The 18426-nt window shown below is 51.0% G+C and overlaps 1 protein-coding gene across 8 annotated transcripts in view; it reads left to right on the forward strand.

Moving 5' to 3' along the window:
- The window catches only part of SRGAP3 (SLIT-ROBO Rho GTPase activating protein 3), a 333106-nt gene extending 322510 nt beyond the window's left edge, over window positions 1–10596 (forward strand). For all 8 annotated transcript variants that reach the window (XM_070046600.1, XM_070046601.1, XM_060307410.1 and 5 more), the window contains 3 exons: window positions 770–919; window positions 3095–3422; window positions 7291–10596. In XM_070046600.1, coding sequence (XP_069902701.1) covers window positions 770–919; window positions 3095–3422; window positions 7291–7704 — 892 coding nt within the window. In that variant the 3' untranslated portion in view covers window positions 7705–10596. The remainder of the gene's footprint in view (window positions 1–769; window positions 920–3094; window positions 3423–7290) is intronic.
- Window positions 10597–18426: the final 7830 nt, after the last annotated feature.

Raw genomic sequence — 18426 nt, forward strand, 5'->3', positions numbered from 1 at the left:
ATTCTCTACCCCGAGGTGGCTGTCTCAGGAGATGGGCAGAAACGATCATGCCTTCATTTCCAGCTAAGAGGGTACTATTTTTTAAAAAAGAATTTTGGGCATTAAAAAAAAGCCCTACATCCCAAATACCTAGCCCCACCATAATGCCCAGAAAGTCTACACCTTCCATTCTTTGAAAGCCTGTGAAGGTTCCTGCACACACTCCCTCCGAGCTCCAGTCTGCCTCAGGTGGAACTGATTTACCAAGGAAGCAGCCACCAAGCTGGGCCTCAAGGGGACGGTCTGGAGACAGAGAAAAGTCCAGAGCTCGGCAAACAACAAGACGATCCAAAGCAGCTCTCTGATGTCCCCAGGCCTCTGAGGGCAGGGAGAGGTCATGGGGGGGAGGTGGGCAGGGCACCCCAACAAGCTCCAGGCCCCTCACACCTGTTCAAAGCCCCGGGTGCGGAGAGGGATGGAGATGCCTTCCTTCTCCCTCGCTGGACCCCCAAACTGCTGCTCATCGCCCAGGGCTCAGCTTGCAGGCCCCCTCCCCCATTTCTCCAGCACACCCTCCCCTTTAGCTTATCCCAGTCTCGAGCAGCTGGGAGAGAAGAGCCTAGATGAGGGGAGGAGAAGGTAGGCACGGGCGGTGCCACAGAGGGCCTCCTGCTGGAGAAGCAGCAGCGGCTCAACCACGAGGTGTGTGTGGATCCAGCCCCTCAGGTCTCAGCACAGGTCGGTTCTCTGGAGCGAATCCCTCCCAATTCACGTCTGTCCTTCTCCCCAGGGACGATGCCTTCTCGGACAGCCTGAGCCAAAAGGCCGACAGCGAGGCCAGCAGTGGGCCACTGCTGGACGACAAGGCCTCCTCCAAAAACGACCTCCAGTCCCCCACGGAGCACATCTCGGATTACGGCTTTGGGGGGGTGATGGGCCGGTAGGAAACGCGGATTCATTCTTTGCGGCTAGTACAGTGCCGGTTTGTGTCTGACTGGGGAGAAGCAAGAGCACAGGAGGGAAAGAGGGAGGTTGTTGTGGCCCCTTCTTCCCCACAAGATATGACATGGGGCACAGCTGGTGGGCTGGCTGGAACTGGCCTAGAATGTCAGGTAGAAAGTGATCCAGCTTGGGGCAGAGGTGGAGAAAGAGGAGGAAAGACATATTGGCAACCAATGCTTTTTATTTAAAATAATAATAAACGGGAAAGAGAGAGTTGCAAGTTGGCAAGTATTTTTCCTCTCTGTCTCCAGTTCTTACACCTCCTCCCCACTTTCTGTTGAAGACCTAAGTTGTTATATTTAAAGATGTAAAGCTCACTTAGTCCCTGAAGTGCACTGCAGAAACAGAAGCCTCACACCCACTTCGTGGGGGCAAATTGACACTCGGCTCCACGCACATATTTGGTGGGAGCAGATTTGCCAGTTTCTTCACTCCTGCGTGTGGGCGGGGCTGTCACATGATCTTTCCGCCAGGTACGGAGCTGGGCTCCTCACTCCCTCTACAGGTATAGTCCAAAGCACGTGGCTGTTTAAAGAAAAAAATACAATAAGGAAAAGAGAAGGAGGGAGAGAGGGAGGCTGTCGTGGCCCCTTCTTCCCCACAAGATGTGACGTTGGAAAGGAAAGCTGGCAGTGTGTCACTGCTTTCTTAATCGAATTCTCAAAATGTCATATTCTTTGTTTTTCTGGTGGAGAGGTCATGGGATCAACCCACACATGGGGCACTTGCAGATAAAGCCGGAGAAATCAGCCACAATAGGAACATATGTTTATGAAGTTATTTCAGCAAAAGTCCCAGTGCCTCTTTTCAGTGTATTCCGTTCGGTTCAGGGTGCTGATAAGTGATAGAATCAGGGCAGATGGGCGGTTGGGGTAGGTAGATGACAGAGTCATGGTCCCTTGACTTCCAGGGGGGCCGTATCTTCTCCTGCCTCAATTTCCCTCTCCCTCTGTCCTCTTTCATCTACCTTCTTCTCGTTCTTTCCCAGTACTCTTCCTCTCGAACACCAATGCTTTGGTGCTGTTGGGGTGCCCACAGGAGGTGCTTAGCTTGGCTGGTGGCCCAGGGTCTAAAGCGCTGCTGACCACACTGAGCTTGGTCCCCGTCACAATCCATTCCCGCACTCTGCCCCTCTTCCCCGCCCCCTTGCCACTTCCAGCCTTCCCTCCCCTCACCAGTGCCTTTGAGTCTTCAGTGCCCTCCATAGGACACAGCAAAATCTCCTGTGGGTAGAACCTCTTCAAAGTGCTTTCCCACCTACTGAACCTCCCTCAGAAGGTGGGCAAGGAATATTATGCCCATTTAACAGATTAATAAAGTGGGTCTGAAAGAGGTCACTGGAAAGTCTGTGACAGAGACAGGACAAGAATTCGCCTTCCTGATAGACACTCTAGTCCCCTTTTCACTCCACCACAGGCCTCCCTGAGGGGTGAAAGGTATCCAAGTGCACGCAAGGCGTTCCAGTGATGCACATTTTACTCTTAATGACTAGTTGTCCAAGGTCTGGAAAAGCCTCATAGGAACAGCCTTTGGTGACAACACTGGGCTGTGGTCAGTTCCCAGGGGGGCCTTCTGAGCTTAGAACCCAGTGTCCTGAGCCCCAGCCCACGCTGTTTTCACCAGGCTTGTTGTCTGTGCTGCCCCACGGAAACCAGGGCCATCTTTCAGGGAGCTTGCAGGGAGCTGGTAACTCTTTGGTATAGTCAAGCCTCAATGCCTCAGACCAGTCAGAGGCCCTTTGGAATCATGGAGACCTCTAAACCTCTTAAGAACATACCATGGGCCCACCTAACCCGGAGCGAAGTGTTCCCAGGTTGAAATCCTCCTGGCCCTGACCTAACGTGTAGACGAGATTCACTATGTAATTGGCACCACCCCCGCTGGAGCTTGGAACGCCCCCGACTCCTTCGTGTGTGCAGATGAAACCCGCGGGCCTGAGTCACGTGCTCAGACAGTGCCTTCCCTGCAGAACCGCAGAGTCTGGCTGAACGAGGCTTTACTATACCCACTCCCTAGACTAGTGTGTAGCGTTTGGCCTGGGGGTTGGCTGACCCGTGTGACACTGGCCAGGGTTGACCTCTGCCCCACGCCCCGCCCCCTGGCTCCTTTGCAGAGTGCGGTTACGATCTGATGGAGCAGCCATCCCCAGGCGCCGAAGCGGGGGAGACACACACAGCCCGCCCCGGGGCCTGGGCCCCAGCATAGACACGCCACCCCGGGCCGCCGCCTGCCCCAGCAGTCCCCACAAAATCCCCCTCTCCCGGGGGCGGATCGAGAGCCCCGAGAAGCGGAGGATGGCGACGTTCGGGAGCGCCGGCAGCATCAACTACCCCGACAAGAAGGCGCTCTCCGAAGGGCACTGCATCCGGTCGACGTGCGGCTCCACCAGGCACAGCAGCCTGGGGGACCACAAGTCCCTGGAGGCCGAGGCCCTGGCAGAAGTAAGGGCCGGCGGGAAGGCAGTCTGCGCCAGCCGACACCCAGAGGGGCAGGGGGTGGGCACCTGCAGACGGGGGAACCCCTTCGCCCTTCAGGCCAGGCTCAGGCTAAGCCAGAACGTGAGGTAGATAATGAGCTGGCCCCCCTGTGGGAGCGGAAGCTGGATGGGTGCAACTGCTGGCTGGGGCTCCTGTGAAGACCCAAGGGCCCAGTCTCCAGGGCCAGAGGTGGGATTCCCGGATGTGGGGATGTGGTAATGGTAGACGTCTCCATAACATGGCAAGATTGTGCTCTTCATGTTTTCATTCGTTCATCTTGTCATTCATTCATTCATTTGTTATTCATTTATTGACAAATACTGATTGAGCATCTGTTGTGTGGCAATCACTGGCTGGCACTGAGAGTATAATTGACCTAAAATGGATCCAGGCCCTGCCCACATGGAGCTTATGGTTTAGAGAAGAGAGAGATGCCAACCAGTAACACACACAGCTGTGAAATGGCAGCTGGGTCAGGAGTCTTGAATGAGGGGACTCTGCGTTTCAAGAGTGCTTTTAGAGTTTTGTGTTTTTTTAAATAACTTTTTAAAAATCTGGATGAGAAACCTGTGTGATTTTTACACTTGCCAAGCAAACCAAACACATCCATTTAAGAAATTGTTATGAGACAGTTTGTTCAAGTTGTTTAATAATTTGCATAGCTACTTTCCTGTGTTTTTGATACTTTTATCATAGTTCAGAAGTTTCCATTTTTCCCTCTGGAACTTGGCAGGATGCCCATTATGAATCCCCTTCCCAGTGTTTTCTCCCAGTTTAGAAAAGAGAGACAGTTAGAACCTTTGGGTCGGTTAGGATTGTATTGTGAAGAGTGGCCTTGAATCCCTGTTCACAAGGGGAAGGGAAAGCTGAGAGCTTGGGGGCTGTGTTCTAGAGGAGGCCAGGAAAGGTTCTCAGGGATATCAACACAGCAAGTGAAACACCTCGCAGGATCTAGTTTGGCCCCAGGTCTCAATGCCCACTCCCAAGGTATCAGCATCTTGGCATGGGTCCAGCAGAGCAGCCGGGCAGCCTGCTGCTCCCTCCATTGTTGGAGGCCATTCTCTTGGGAAGCATTGCCCTAGCATCCGCCGTCACCTGGAAGGTCAGGCCACCTGAGGCCTGGCCCAGAGCCCTTTACACGGAGAATCAAATGAAGTCTACGCCACTGTTTCCAAAGCAGGTCCCACAGCAGACTGGTTCCATGGGGTATTAGTGGAGGGGAAAAAGGTGTTCTATGGTCAAGAAAGTTTGGGGAATGCTGGTCTTGCAAATTTGAATGGGTTGTCTGCAACAAGCATTATTAAATATGTTGATGTGCATTGTGAATCTTCAAGAAAGAGAGCAGGGCACACCCATCTCCCAGACTTCTTTGACCTTTAGTCACAGAGCATTTTGCAAGAGTGGCCTAAAGAATACACGTGGGGCATGCCGCTCGCATTTTCTGTCTGCAGACATATCTCCACACGCTAATTTGGTAGCTGCCATTCGAGAGCAGAGCATGGGAAACGGTATGTAAATAGCCAAGGGCCCCCTGGATGGCCTCCAGCCTGCTCAGCATTGGCTCTGATGAGCACTTGACATTGCAGGCTGCGGAGGGCAGCTATGTAGTAGTAGGTGGAGTTACCTGAAATCCTCTGGTCTCAAAATGTCTTTTAGGATTTAGACTGGAGCCCAGTTAAAGAGGCAGTTTGGGGATCTGGCAGCACCGCCATCCAAGGTGGGAAGGTCTCGTTCGAGAGGAGGTGAAAAGGGATCGTTTTCCCCCGCTGTCCGTGCTCCCCAGCGCCTCTCTGCAGCTCCACTCTGAGATCACGGCATCACCTCTCAGACTAACGCAAGGCTCACGCCTAAACCCCCCAGCTGATCTTTCTCTGGACTCGCTGTCTTCCTGGCTCACACTCTGCGAGGGTGGAGTGGTGGTGGTGGGGATGGTGGTGGAGGGGCGATAATTATATTTTATTTATTAGTTTTGCCTTTTGGCTCCTGCTGGAGTAGAGCAGACAGAGTAGTGATGTCGGTGGGGGACTTTAAGCAGACTGAGACGCGGAAGGCGGGCTTGATCACTGCAGGGTTGGGATGTAGCAAAGGTTGGGACAGGACTGCCTTCTCTCCTGTCAGGTGGGACCCCGTCACAGCCCCACAGTTATTCCTTGTAGGTAAAGGCACAAACAGCATCTTCTTTAAAGTAGACAGTGTTAAGGGCAAAGGATAAAATGTCCTGGGGAAGCATAAATGCTAATATTAGCCATTAGCTAATCATCAGTAGTCTCTTCACCAAACAAGATGATAGGCTGGGACCCTGATGGAGGCCAGATTGGAGCCTGTCGTGGAGGCCCAGCGGGCAGGAGCTGCCTGAGGACAGGGGAGGAGAGGAGGTGAAAGAAGACGTGGACGAGGAAGGGGCCGGCAGGACACCTGTGGGCACCAGCCCCATCAGTCTGACCAGACTTTCAGTTTTCCCACAGCTGCCCCAGGGCAGAAAAGCTAGTGTGTCTCAATAGTCATCCCGGAGCCTGAGGTGGGTCAGCACTTTCCAGCAGCGGTTCTGTCCCTCCTTGTCCTCTCGGTGGCCCAGCTCAGCCTGAGCAGCTCCCCCTGCCTCTGTGTGGAGGCATCCCTGGGAAACCCCACGGGAGCCGAGGACTCTGGCTGAAGGGAGTGTGAAAACCACCATCCAGCAGTTCACAAAGTATCATCACGTCCACTGTCTCATCCCATCTTCACGGCCAGCAGGGGGCTTTCAGCACCTGGACCGAGTGTTGTGCGGAGCCACTGAGACTTGCCCGAGGTTGCCCAGCAGCGGTAGCAGAGGAACCTTTTTCCCTCCCAAACCTGGGCTCTGCATCCAGGCCCAGGGCTCCTGGGTTAAATGCTGTCATCCAGCTCCAGTGCTCACTCCTGGAATGCTGAGCCCCAGGTCGGCCCTCTGGGCTGCCAGAATCTCTCTCTGTGTCATTCAAAGTGCTCTCATGCTGATGAGCTCTTAAATATCGCAATATCCCTGGGAATTGTGTAGGCAGATGAAGATTTTTGTTGCTTTTTAAATTTCCCATTTTTAAAAAAATTGTTCTGATTATAATACAGAGAAGAAAGTAACAGTCCTATCATCCTGGGGTGAGCATTGCAAGCATTCTGATATACAACCTCCACACAAATTTCCTATGGACAAAGGAGAGATACATTTTTTAATAATAATAGTTAGGGGCATGAACGCTGGAGCCAGAACTACTATGCTGCTAAGTAGCTGTGTGACCTTGGACAAGTTACTTAACCAGTCTGAGCTTCCATTTCCTCATGTGTGACGTGAGCGTAATGGTAGTTCCTACCAGATAAGTGAGAGGATTAAATGAATTGTTAGGGGAAGGGGCTTGAATTGGTGCTCGGTTTTAGCTGTTATTGTCATTGTTATTGTCATTATTTGGAAATACTCACTAGGTACCAGGTGCCATGCCATGCTCTTCGCAGGGACCATATCATTAAATATACTCATCAACCCCTTGAGGTCAGTATTATACATGTCTGTAATCTACAAATGAGGATTCTGTGACTCAGAGAGGTAAGGTGGCTTGCCCACAGTCACACAGCAGGGAAGTCACAGAAATAGGATTTGAACCCAGGTCTGTCTGACTGCAGAGCCTGCCACCACTAGGTCTGTGATACTCACACTGATTTTCCTTATGGTTATAAGAGTCCCTGGGATCCAATCTCCATCCCTCCCATGAGATTTGTGGGGAAGCCTCCCTAAGAAGCCTACAAGCTGGGTAGCAGCCCCAGAAGGGTTAGATCCCAGCCCTCCAGACTCTGTGCTGACGAGCGCTCTCCCTGTCCCCAGGACATCGAGAAGACCATGAGCACAGCTCTGCACGAGCTGCGGGAACTGGAGAGGCAGAACACAGTCAAGCAGGCACCAGATGTGGTGCTGGACACCCTGGAGCCCCTGAAGAACCCGCCAGGCCCCATCAGCTCAGAGCCGGCCAGCCCCCTGCACACCATCGTCATCCGCGACCCCGACGCCGCCATGCGTCGCAGCAGCAGTTCCTCCACCGAGATGATGACCACCTTCAAGCCAGCCCTGTCCGCCCGCCTGGCCGGCGCCCAGCTGCGCCCGCCCCCCATGCGGCCGGTGCGGCCCGTGGTCCAGCATCGGTCCAGCAGCAGCAGCAGCTCGGGCGTGGGCAGCCCGGCCGTGACGCCCACCGAGAAGATGTTCCCCAACAGCTCGGCCGACAAGTCGGGCACCATGTGACCTGCGGGGTGGCGGGCACCGCCCCGGCCCGCCGTGGCCCGCCGTGGCCGAGGGTGGCCTCTGTGACTCCCACGTCCTCCCGGTGCTCCTGGCCTTGTCGGGCAGGGCCCGGAAGGTCAGCCTGGGAGCGGGTCTGTGTGGAGCTGAGGCCCAGGCCCGAGCCACAGCTCACCTTCAGCCACATGAATCCACAGGCCTCCCTCCTGTGTGCACACAGACGGCCAAGCGGAGAGGAGCAGCCGCCCCAGCCGGAGCCTTTCCCGAGGTCGTGGCAAATGTTAAATGGCTTCACCCGCGTATCGTCACTGGAAAGTTATTCTCTCGACATTCTCTCTACATGCATCCATACGTGTGTATGTATGTGTATGTGCATATGTACACGTATATATGTACGTATGTGTCTGTAGGAGTGTGTGTGTGTATATATATATTTATGCATCTATATACATATACTAGATCTGGACACACATATGAAATGTATATAGGATCTCCTTTTTCTTTTTACGAAACTTAGATTTACCTCAGACCCATGCCACCAAACATCTCCCGCTGAGTTATTTGGTGGGATTTGCAGGGACTTTTCTGGGAGAATTTAAGGCCCACAGTAACTGCGAATGAAGCAATATACTACTAACCTGCAGAAAAACAAAACCAGTCTCCCACTGTCTCCAGAAGTTGTGGCCTTCCAGAACAGTCTGCCCCTAAAGGAAGGGTGGGGCAGGTGGTACCCCGGGCAGGCTGCTCCCAGAGGTGGGGAACCCTTCACAGAGCCCCCCCCCGTCCACCCCAGAGACCCTGCCTTTCCACACGGAGGCCAAGACCAACTGCACCCCAAAGGCATGGAGGACGTTGGCGAGAAGAGCCCTGACTGCAGCGGCCTGTGTTCGACTGTAGAAGAGGGGATGGTGAGAGCCTGAGCCCCATCGTAGCGCAGTATTATGTGTGGTTGGGAAAAAGGAAAAAAAAAACCCGAACAGTGGTGTGGAACACTTCAAAACCTAGAAACGCTGTAGGAATAAATCTGTGGTAACTGTAGAGGTTTAACTTATACCATTTTCAAAATATTTAATTTTGTCTTTTCCTCTTTCTACTAATTATACTGTGTCAAAATCTGGAACTAAACAGGCAAGGAGACTTTGAGTCCCATCATTTTAATTTGAAATCAGGCCGTGACACGCTCTGGCTGGTGGCCTCTTGCATGAACCACACGGGACCGTAAGTGCCCACCTCAGACCAGGGCCGGGGAGGGAGTCCTTGGCACTTGCCGTCCTAGAGAACGCTTCGGTGGACTTTATGCCATGAAATAAGCTTCCCTCTCCCCTTTCCCTTCCCTTTTGCCCACCTCCTCCAGCACATTTAACTCAATTGAAAATATGGGGTTAGGTTTGGGGGGCGTGTCACCCACCTCACTGAACCTCTGTCTCCTGCTCCATAAAAATGTAAGCGAGCAAGCCATGCCACCTAGAAAGCATTGTGCCAACACGATTGCTCTCTTCACGGTCATCACTAAGGTGAAAACCATCCAGCGCCATCCTTTTGAAACCTCCTAATGGCATTTGAGAAGTGGGCAGTGGAATTTTCCTGCCAGCTTCATAGGAGCCATGAAGCCCAGTCCTGCAGGTACATCACCTCTTGACATTCCATCATCACCATTTCAGCCCATTGGATTGTTTCGCCCTCTCCTCTGGTCCCCAGACGGGGGGACCTATGAAGCCACGTTACCTAGGTGTATAGGGGTGGTGAGCCACGCTGCCTTGCCTGAAGCACTGGCCTTGAGAGCACACAGTGGAGGAAAGAATAAGAAAGGGCACAAAAAGAGAATGCCAGGGAGAGGCCAGTGACAAACTTGACCTTCCTTGTTTTGCCTGTAACTCCTGGAAATGAAAGAGCCTCAGAACGAGCTAGGAGCCCTCTGTCTTTTTAGCACATAAACATACCCCCATATTACAGGTTAGGAGAGGAAGCAAGGCCTTAGGATGGCTGTGACTTGTCCAAGATTTAATAGATGGCTGAGAGTGGGGCTGGGTCCAGCTCCTAAAGTCATTTATTTGCAAGGAGGCTGTGCTGTTCAGTGGGATAAGAGACTTCTCATGTCCACCCCAGAGAGACTCGCAGACCTTAAATGCAGTGGCCTCCTGTGCAAAATGCCACGTTCTCTGCCATGACTACCAGACGAAAAGTGAAAATCTGAATTGACAGATCTGTTGCCTGAAATACATAACACCAGTCAGATCATGTGGATTTTCCTCTGAAATGACTAACTTCATCTTTCCTTATTGAAAATAGGCCTGCCTTTCACTGAATTACCTGAGGGCAGAGCCTTTGCTGTTTTCTTTAGGCACCTATTCTTCCATTGGGAAATGGCTGGTGAGTTCACATTTAGGGAAGCTCACACCTCACTCATCCAGCTCCGAATCTGAGCCTTGACGCAGAACCACGTGGAAAAGTCCTTCCCCCTGCCCCACCCATCTGGCGCCCTGCATGTCTCAGGCCCCCTCCACGCGCATCCAGGCCCGCCCACTGTCACGAGCATTGGCATTCTCGTCCTGACTCCTGCCTGTGTTAGTCCACTATATATTGCTGTATTTGCTTAAATGCTGGAAAGTAACTGTTAAAATGTGAAACTGTAATTTTTAAAAAGGCTACAATGAAATCACAGCCAATGCCACTCACCAAATCTTTGCACCTAGTAGATAGATCAGTGTAAAAAACAAGTACCAGAAACCTAACTGTACAGTGAGCGTGGGGGGAAACGTAGTAACCTAGTTAGTAGTCCTCAGTATAACCAGTTGTACAAGGGGAAGTGGTGTTTACCTGCTTGTCCATCACGATTACCGAAAGCTGTACTGATCAGTTCATTGATAACGGGCAATTTTTTTTTTTTTTTTTCTTCACAGAACAGTTTCTTAACCTTCAACTTACCCTGAGGTCAAGCCTTTTGTCTTTATGTGTTACTGGTGTTCAGTCTCTTTTAGGAATGAACCAGCAAGATGTTCATTTAAAACTGACCAAAGACAATTCATTCCTGGTCTAGTTTCCTGGGCCTGGGGCCCAGCCTCCGGCCACTAAGGACCTTTCTTGGATAAAACGGAGAATGAGCCGTGCTTCCTACCCCTCTCTCACTCTCTCCCTTTAGTCCCCTTTCCTCTTAAAGAGCTGCTCTGAGCTGTGGGATTCTGTGAAAAATTCTTGCCTTTCCTTGTTTTCAGTGCTAACGATTTCTCACCTTGAAGCGCCTTTTGAACCCCAGACAGAGCGCACAACTGGAGGGAATTGTCAGCTTGGGAATCAGACTTGGGAGTCTTTTCTCTGAGGTCACTGGGCCCAGGGGCAGGAGAGAAACGGATTCCCGAGGGTCGAAAGGTTCCTATTCCATGAAGAAATCCAAGTGGGAAGAGATGCAGGGAAGTGGAGTCATCCCTCGGCTGCCGGCGGAACTAGCAGCTCAGCGATCTGCCTTATAAACAAACACTCCAGAACTGGCTGGTGGTACCCCCAGGGGGCCAGCACAGGGAAGGGCCTGGCGTGGGGCTTGCTTCCCTGTTGGAGGCCCTCGGAGTGCCTTGTCAGGGGGATTTCTTTCTCATTCAGGAGGCACGGATGCAGAGGACTTCCTGGGACCTGGTCATTACCTGGCGCTCAGCGCACGTACACAGCTGATGGCAAACCATGAGGCCTAATGGAATGGTTCTTCCTCTCAGTCTCTCTGTCCCTAACCTTTCATACTAGAGCAAATGCCTCATCCTCCTGAGAAACCTAGAAAGAAGGACGGCTGGCTCACAACCATGGGGGTTAGGGGCTGCTGGGTTCAGGGAGGGAGACCTGGAGGAAAAGGCAGGAAGCGGGTGAGCCGAGGTGTTGCTAAGATGATTTTCTGCTGTGCAGAGCTAATGGTGATGTTGCCTGGCAACTTCCCCGGTTCTCTGGGGTCCCCGCTCCTCTGAGCAGCCGTGTGGAGAATTCCGCACATACCTAAAGCTGCTGGGGGAGCTGAGGGCAGGGGCTTTGCTGCCAGGTCTGCGTCCTCCTTGCCTCTCTGAGGTTGATCTGCCAGGGTCCCGCCGTCTCATCCTCTGGGACTGCCCCTTGCCGACACCTTCTCTCTGTGTGAAAGGACAAATGACAGGCAAACGACAACCTTGAACCAGAGCAGCCAGAGTGCGTTTTGCTTCCCTCGAATGGAAGTAGCTTCTGGCCAGAGTTTCTGCTCAGGCTCTAGTCCCCGGCAGTGTGACTGTTTACTCGGTTTGGCAATAGGTCTGGTTCTGATTGCTTCAGAGTGGCTGGTCTATTTCGTTTCCTTTGGTTTCCTTCCTCCCCAAACTGTCAGGAAAATCAAACCGAAATCACCCTAGGAGATTGCTGGTTGCCTGTCCCCGTGTGGCGATAAGTGTTGCCCTCTCCCGGACATCATTTCTCTACCTTACAACCCAGCGCCCGTGCTGTAGAGTGTCTGACTGGATCCTCTGTCGCGTATTCTGATGGTGCCTGCTGGTTTGACGTGGAGCTATCCTGTGAAATAAAACAGCTTAACTTTTCTCAAACGTGCTCCGGTGGCTTTTTGGAAGGGTGAGGTCGCCCGCTGGGGATGGGGAGGCCCCAGGGGGGTGTTCCTACCCTCCAGTCCACGGTCAGTGTGCTTCCCCCGGGAAGCATCCCTGAGATGTCCTTTAGCTCAGGTCGAACATTGTGAAGGCCAAGTTTCCAAAGAGGACTGCGTCCGCTGCAGAGCTAACTGAAGGAGGTAAGTGTGGGGTGCCTGCTGGGAAAGCGAGAACCAGGACGGTCAGAGCAAAGGCAAGGGGGAGGGGGAGCCGTCATCTGAGGAGAGGCCTTCCTGAGCTTATGACGAATCAGCGGAGGCCACAGGATACTATTGCCAGTGTGACTGCATATGCAGCATTTTAGCACCTGTTGTCTACACACGTGTGATACAGCCCCTTGGAATTGTGTGTGTGTGTGTGCATGTGTGAAGTGTTTGTTGATCACTTATTTCTGTCCCAGACACTAGATTAAGTATGCATTTCTCATCAAATTCTCAAAACAGCTATTGAAGGTAAGTACCCTTCTTAAACCCCATTCTGCAGAAGATGAAATGGAGGCTCTGAGAGGCTAAGCAACTTGTCCGAACTCAGGCTAGGAAGTGAAGGAGCCCGAATCTGAATTCAGCCCATCTGACCCCGCAGCCGTGCTGTTTACACATTCATTGTCTTGCCTGCCCTCAAGCAAGCTCATCACAGTGGGATTGGCGGCAGGATCCCATGATGAAGGTAGCTCCCTGCGGGGCCGTAGTCAAGGAAGACACCGGGCCTTTCCTTTCCAGTGAGCCCTCTGGTGGACCTTCACACAGGGGCCTTTGCAGAAGAGAACCAGGTCTTCTGCCAGCCTCAGGGAATCCATGAGTCCCCCCATAACCACTCACCACTCAGTGGCGGCCTTTCGCTAATTCCAGGCTCCAATGCGGTGCAGCCTGCTGAGGGTCTAGATTTTGGGTGCATTCCATAATCTCTTATCTGGCTCAAAGCAACCGTGCTTGCTTGAGAACCCTGAAAAAGAAGCCTGTCATTCAACAAGTGTGTGGTAAGCACCTTGGTGTGAGCCTTGCCCCAAGCTGGCTGCTGGGGAGACGGACGAGACCCAGTTCCTACCCTCAAGTTGCTCGCAGTCTAATTGCACAAGACGATCACTCCAGAATCCTGAAATCAACTTTGAGTCATTAAAGCAACGATGCAAAGGACAGCATCTCTGACCCACGAAGGAACAAAGAAAGGACACATTTTAGCTGCCTGATGGCTTTGCCATCTGCCCCAAAGCAGTCCATTGCTGGACTGCCCACTTCTGGGCATATCTGTTTAGGACTCTGCGAGGGACGAGCTATCCAACCCACATAGCCTTAAGGAAAGAGAATTTACTTGCTCACATAGCTGGGAACTCCAGGCTAGGACGGGCTCCAAGCCGGATGGTCTGAGAGTGGCGTGGTCTCCCGGCCGCAGTCCCCTCTTCTCAGGCTGGCTCTACTCAGCTCTGCCTGTTAACTTTATGCTCACAGGGCTCTCCGATATCTTGCGATTGCCCGATGGCTGCGGCAGCTCCCCCTGCCTGCACCTCCTCAGCTTCAACACAAGGAAAGTCTTAAGTTTGATTCACCTCGGTCAGAATTACGCTGCAGGTCATCCCTGAAGCAGCCAGAGGGTCTAAACAACCCCTGGTGTCAAGGGTGGTGTCAACCCCACCCACACCTTCTCTCAGGAATGAATAGTTGCCCAAAGGAGATCCTGGGGGCTGTCCTTGTGCTGTAGACCATGATAAATACTAAATGGTCACTGAGTTGTAGAGTGGTTAGTTACGCAGCAATAGCTAACTGATAAGCTAGAAAAATGCTCATGCAGATATACTCCAGCTTTGCACTTATCCCTGGACTCCAGGTCAACTTAACAATAATAAAACTAATATTCATCAAGCACATGCTGGGTGTTCTTCCAAGAACACAGTGCTGAGTACTTCACATACTTCACCTCAATGAAACCTTAAGACCATCCACAGGGGTAAATTCTGTTAGCATCCCTATTTGCCACATGAGGAAGGTGATGTGCAGGGGTTTTAAGCCCAGGATTCCATACCTGCTCTGGTCCCCTCCTATGACCCCTGTCCCCATCTCTAGGTAAGTGCTTTGTCTTCCCACAGCACCCATTGCCTAAGAGGAGTACAGCCAAACTCGTGGGTGTGAATGACTGCAAGGCCAGACTGCCTGGGTTTGAACCCTGGCCTCCCCTCCTTACCAGCAGAGAAGGCTCAGGAAAATTCTCTACAGTTCTGCCCCTCAGTTCTGTCACCTCTAAAGCAGGGATAGTAATAGTACCTGCCTCAGACGCTTGTCATGAGAAGTAGATAAGCTAGTACATAGAACATGCTTGGGACAGTGCCTGGCGCAGAGAAAACCCTCAATAAATGTAGCTGCTATAATGATGATCTTGCCTTCTGGAGAGCCCTAATTCGAGTGCCCCAGTCCCAAAGCCAGATTTGTTGTTTTCCCCAATGGGCCTTGGGGCCTTTGTGTCAATCAGCTAGCTCACCGCCTGCCTCTGTCCCAGAACCCCAAATGGGAACATACAGGTATATAAATACATCTGTATTGAGCATCTACTGTGTGCCAGGCACTGTTCTAAGCAACTTACATGGACTGTCTCATTCTCTTCCAACAGACAGACTATAATGTATGAACCATTACTGAGCTCCATCAGGTTCAGAGAAGTAAAGTAACTTTCTGAAGATCACACAGTTGATAAGTGGTAAACTTGAATACCTGTGGAAGAGGTCAACTCAAAACATAGGTGGCTGGCTTCCCCCCTGCCCCCCATCCCTGCCCTCATATTAATTTCTTTGTTTTCAACGTGCCCGGCCTAGGTCTCCATTCCACTGATGGCAAACATACAGACACCCGTGACTGCTCAGACCCACCAAGACTCCTGGTGACAGCTCCTTCCTGGCCCCCAGATATACAGACGCTACTTAGACAAAGTGGATGCAGGAGGGCAGGGGTAGGGCTGAATTTGACTCTTTGTCCCCTATAGGCCCAACACAGGCACTTTAGTGAAAGGTCGATTAAATGCAAGGACGGGATTTAAAAAAAAATGCATAAGGAATGCGTGGGGTGATTGCTCTTCGGCATTTCTTCCTCAAAGCTTGGGCTCACGTCCAGCCCGATACTCTACTGCCATCATGTGGCTGTTTGTAAAATGGCAGGTGGGATCTGTGGTCTCCAATTTTTACTGTGAAAAATTTCAAACTTCGAGAATACAGAGGATAGTGTAACCTATTATGTCTATCATTTAGATTTAACAATTATTTAAATTTTTCCAAGTTTGTTTTATACTTTTAAAATTTCAAATAAATCACCATCATGATATTTTACCCTGAGATACATCAGCATCATCTCTAAACATGACATTTTTCTACCTAATGACAGTCGCATGTTTACAACTAATCAAATTAACAATAATTTCTCAGTATAATTTAATACCTAATTCATATTCAAATTTTAACGATTGTTCCCCAAAACGTCTTTTAAAGTTTGGTTTGCTCAAATCAGGAGCCCAACAAGGGCATAGTGGGGCTACATCTCAAGTCTTTTTTATTTTAAAACAAAACTAACCTCTGGGCATGACTTGGGAAGAACTCTGGCTTGCTTTCTGGTAGAATGCCCCGTGGTCTGGATTTCTTTGATTGCTTCCATGAGCTGTCAGTTTCCTGTGGCTGCCCTCCATGCATGTTTGTGAGGTAATAGAAAATATGTTCACTAGTCTCTGCCCCAGTTCCTGGCACAGCGCCCCTAAAGCCCTTGTAAATTCCTAAGTGATAAGATCACTAGCGGCACCTTTTTGTTCTAACGAGAGGACTCTGGTGGGCTCCTGGATGACTCCGGGATGGGGTCTGGTCACCAGAAAAGCCAAGCCATCATTAGAAGCTTGGAATTTTCAGCCCGCCCCAGCCTTCTCCAGAGAGGGGAGAGGGGCTGAAAATGAGGTTCATAATTGATCATGCCTACTTGAGGGAGCTTCCATAAACTCCCAAAGTAGGGGGTTCAGAGACCTTCCAGGGGGACAAACGCACCCACGCTGGGAGGGTGATGCACCCCAACTCCACCGGGACAGAAGGTCCTGTGCCCGGCATGCTCCCAGACCCCACCCTGTGTGTCTCTTCAGCTGACGGTTCATCTGAGTCCTTTGTCATAGCCTTTAATGAACTGGTAAGTGTGTTTCCCTGAGTTCTGTGAGCCACTTTAGCAAATTAATCGAACTCAAGGAGGGGTCATTAGAACCTCTGATCTACAGCTGTTGCTCAGAAGCCAGGCGATAACATGAGTTTCTGATTGGCATTTGAATGGGGTCGGGGAGGCAGGCCTGTGAGACTGAGCCCTTGACCTGCGGGGTCTGACACCATCTCTAGGTAGACAGTGTCAGAACTGAGTTCAGTTGTAGGACAGCCAGCTGGGTCGCAGAGAATTGCTTGTTGTGGGGAAACACCATGCATTTGGGGACCAGAAGTGTGCCAAGTGTCACATGTGGCTAGCGATGGAGACTCACGGGAAGAGAGACGCATTAGGGAGCGTTCCCTGCACAGAAGAACTGAGTTTATCTGATTCAGTCTCGTAACCTGGGAACTGGATCTAAATGTTTGATTAGGTTCAGTTTCACCATTTCAGGCAGGAATGCTTCCTGGAGGGTGAGTACTCCACATCATGTCACATCAGGGGCTGTGTGCTGTTTGGTGCCCCCTTTCAGGATTGATGAGATGGGTTAGTGGGTTCAGGTGGGTTCACCCTCAGCCTCCCACCATGGCCTGATCATTTGGAACCTAAGTATCCTGTCCCTCAAGAACCTCCCACCCAATGGTCTTACAATGACTTTCTAATTTCATTCTATATTTATCAGCTAAAATTCTCGTCAACAGGGGCTAGTATTTCCCTAAAATACAGTTCATTCTGGAGAAGAATAAATGCTTAATTCTTCCTCCTTATCTATCAACCTTCAGAGTAAGAAGCCAATACAATCTCAACCTCCAATGGTAGCAAATGAGGGCTTTCTTTTCTTCTGCTGAGACGCATTATAAATTCCTGGATTTTCAAATATTCATTGCATTCCAATCCGTTGCAATCCATATTCTTTCCGTGGCTTAAGTCTGCAGGGTTAGCTTCAGGATGGCTCCATTAGTTTTGGGCAACTCCCTCATTTGGGCACAGTATGATTTTCCAGGCTCCTCTTCCACCTACTCTGCCCCAGACCTAAAATCAGCCATGTCTCCAAGGAGCCCTGATTTCTCTTCATGGGGACAGTATTTAGGGACCCCAATCTGTGCACTAGTAAGTGGTGGGGCTGAGATTTGAACTCAGGCAGTCTGACTTCAGAGCTGGTGCTGTTAACCTCTCTGACGTCTGGTTAACAACAGGTATTAGTAATAATTATAACTATTACTGCTACTGCTATAACTGGCCACTCACTACGTGTCAGATACCTTGGTAGGTGCTTCCCAAGATTTAAAAAACAAAGTTATTCTAACAACCCTCTGAGATAGGCATTGTTACTCTTATCCTAGAAAAGAGGAAACTGAGGCTCTGAAAGGTCAGTGACTCATCCAAGGTCACCGGGTCAGCGGAAGAGCATAGATGCAAACTGAAGTCTGTGTGACTCTAAACCCTCCAAGAGCTCCCCGTGGGGGTTATAGAAACATAATAACCCTGGCATCTGACACACGACACTTGCTTGTTAGGTGCCAGGTGCTGCTCTAGGCACTTAAATTACAATAACTTATTTAATTCTCACAACATCCCTATAAAGCAAATACTACTATTGTCACCCCATTTTACAGATGAGAAAACTGAGGCACAGAGAGGTTAAATACTTGGTCCAAGTTAACATGGATTAAAACCCAAACTCTTTTCTCAAGTCCTGGAACTCTCCACAGCCCCGGTCTTTACATGGCTGCCTCTAGCTTATCAGTTGTATCCTAGCACAGATGTCATCTTCTCAGAGAGAGCTTCCCAGATCAGCCCGTTTATAGCGTCTCCCCACTCTCTACCACACCATCCTCTCTTGTTTTCACATCACTTCCCATTTTATTAAATGCGCTTATCTACTCCTTCTCTTACATTCTCCCTTGTTTCTGTCCTGGCCCCATCCTCTGCCGAGGTGTCAGCTCCTGAGAGCAGGGACCACGACTCTTGTT

The sequence above is a fragment of the Globicephala melas genome, chromosome 11, assembly GCF_963455315.2.
Source record: "Globicephala melas chromosome 11, mGloMel1.2, whole genome shotgun sequence".
NCBI lineage: Eukaryota > Metazoa > Chordata > Mammalia > Artiodactyla > Delphinidae > Globicephala > Globicephala melas.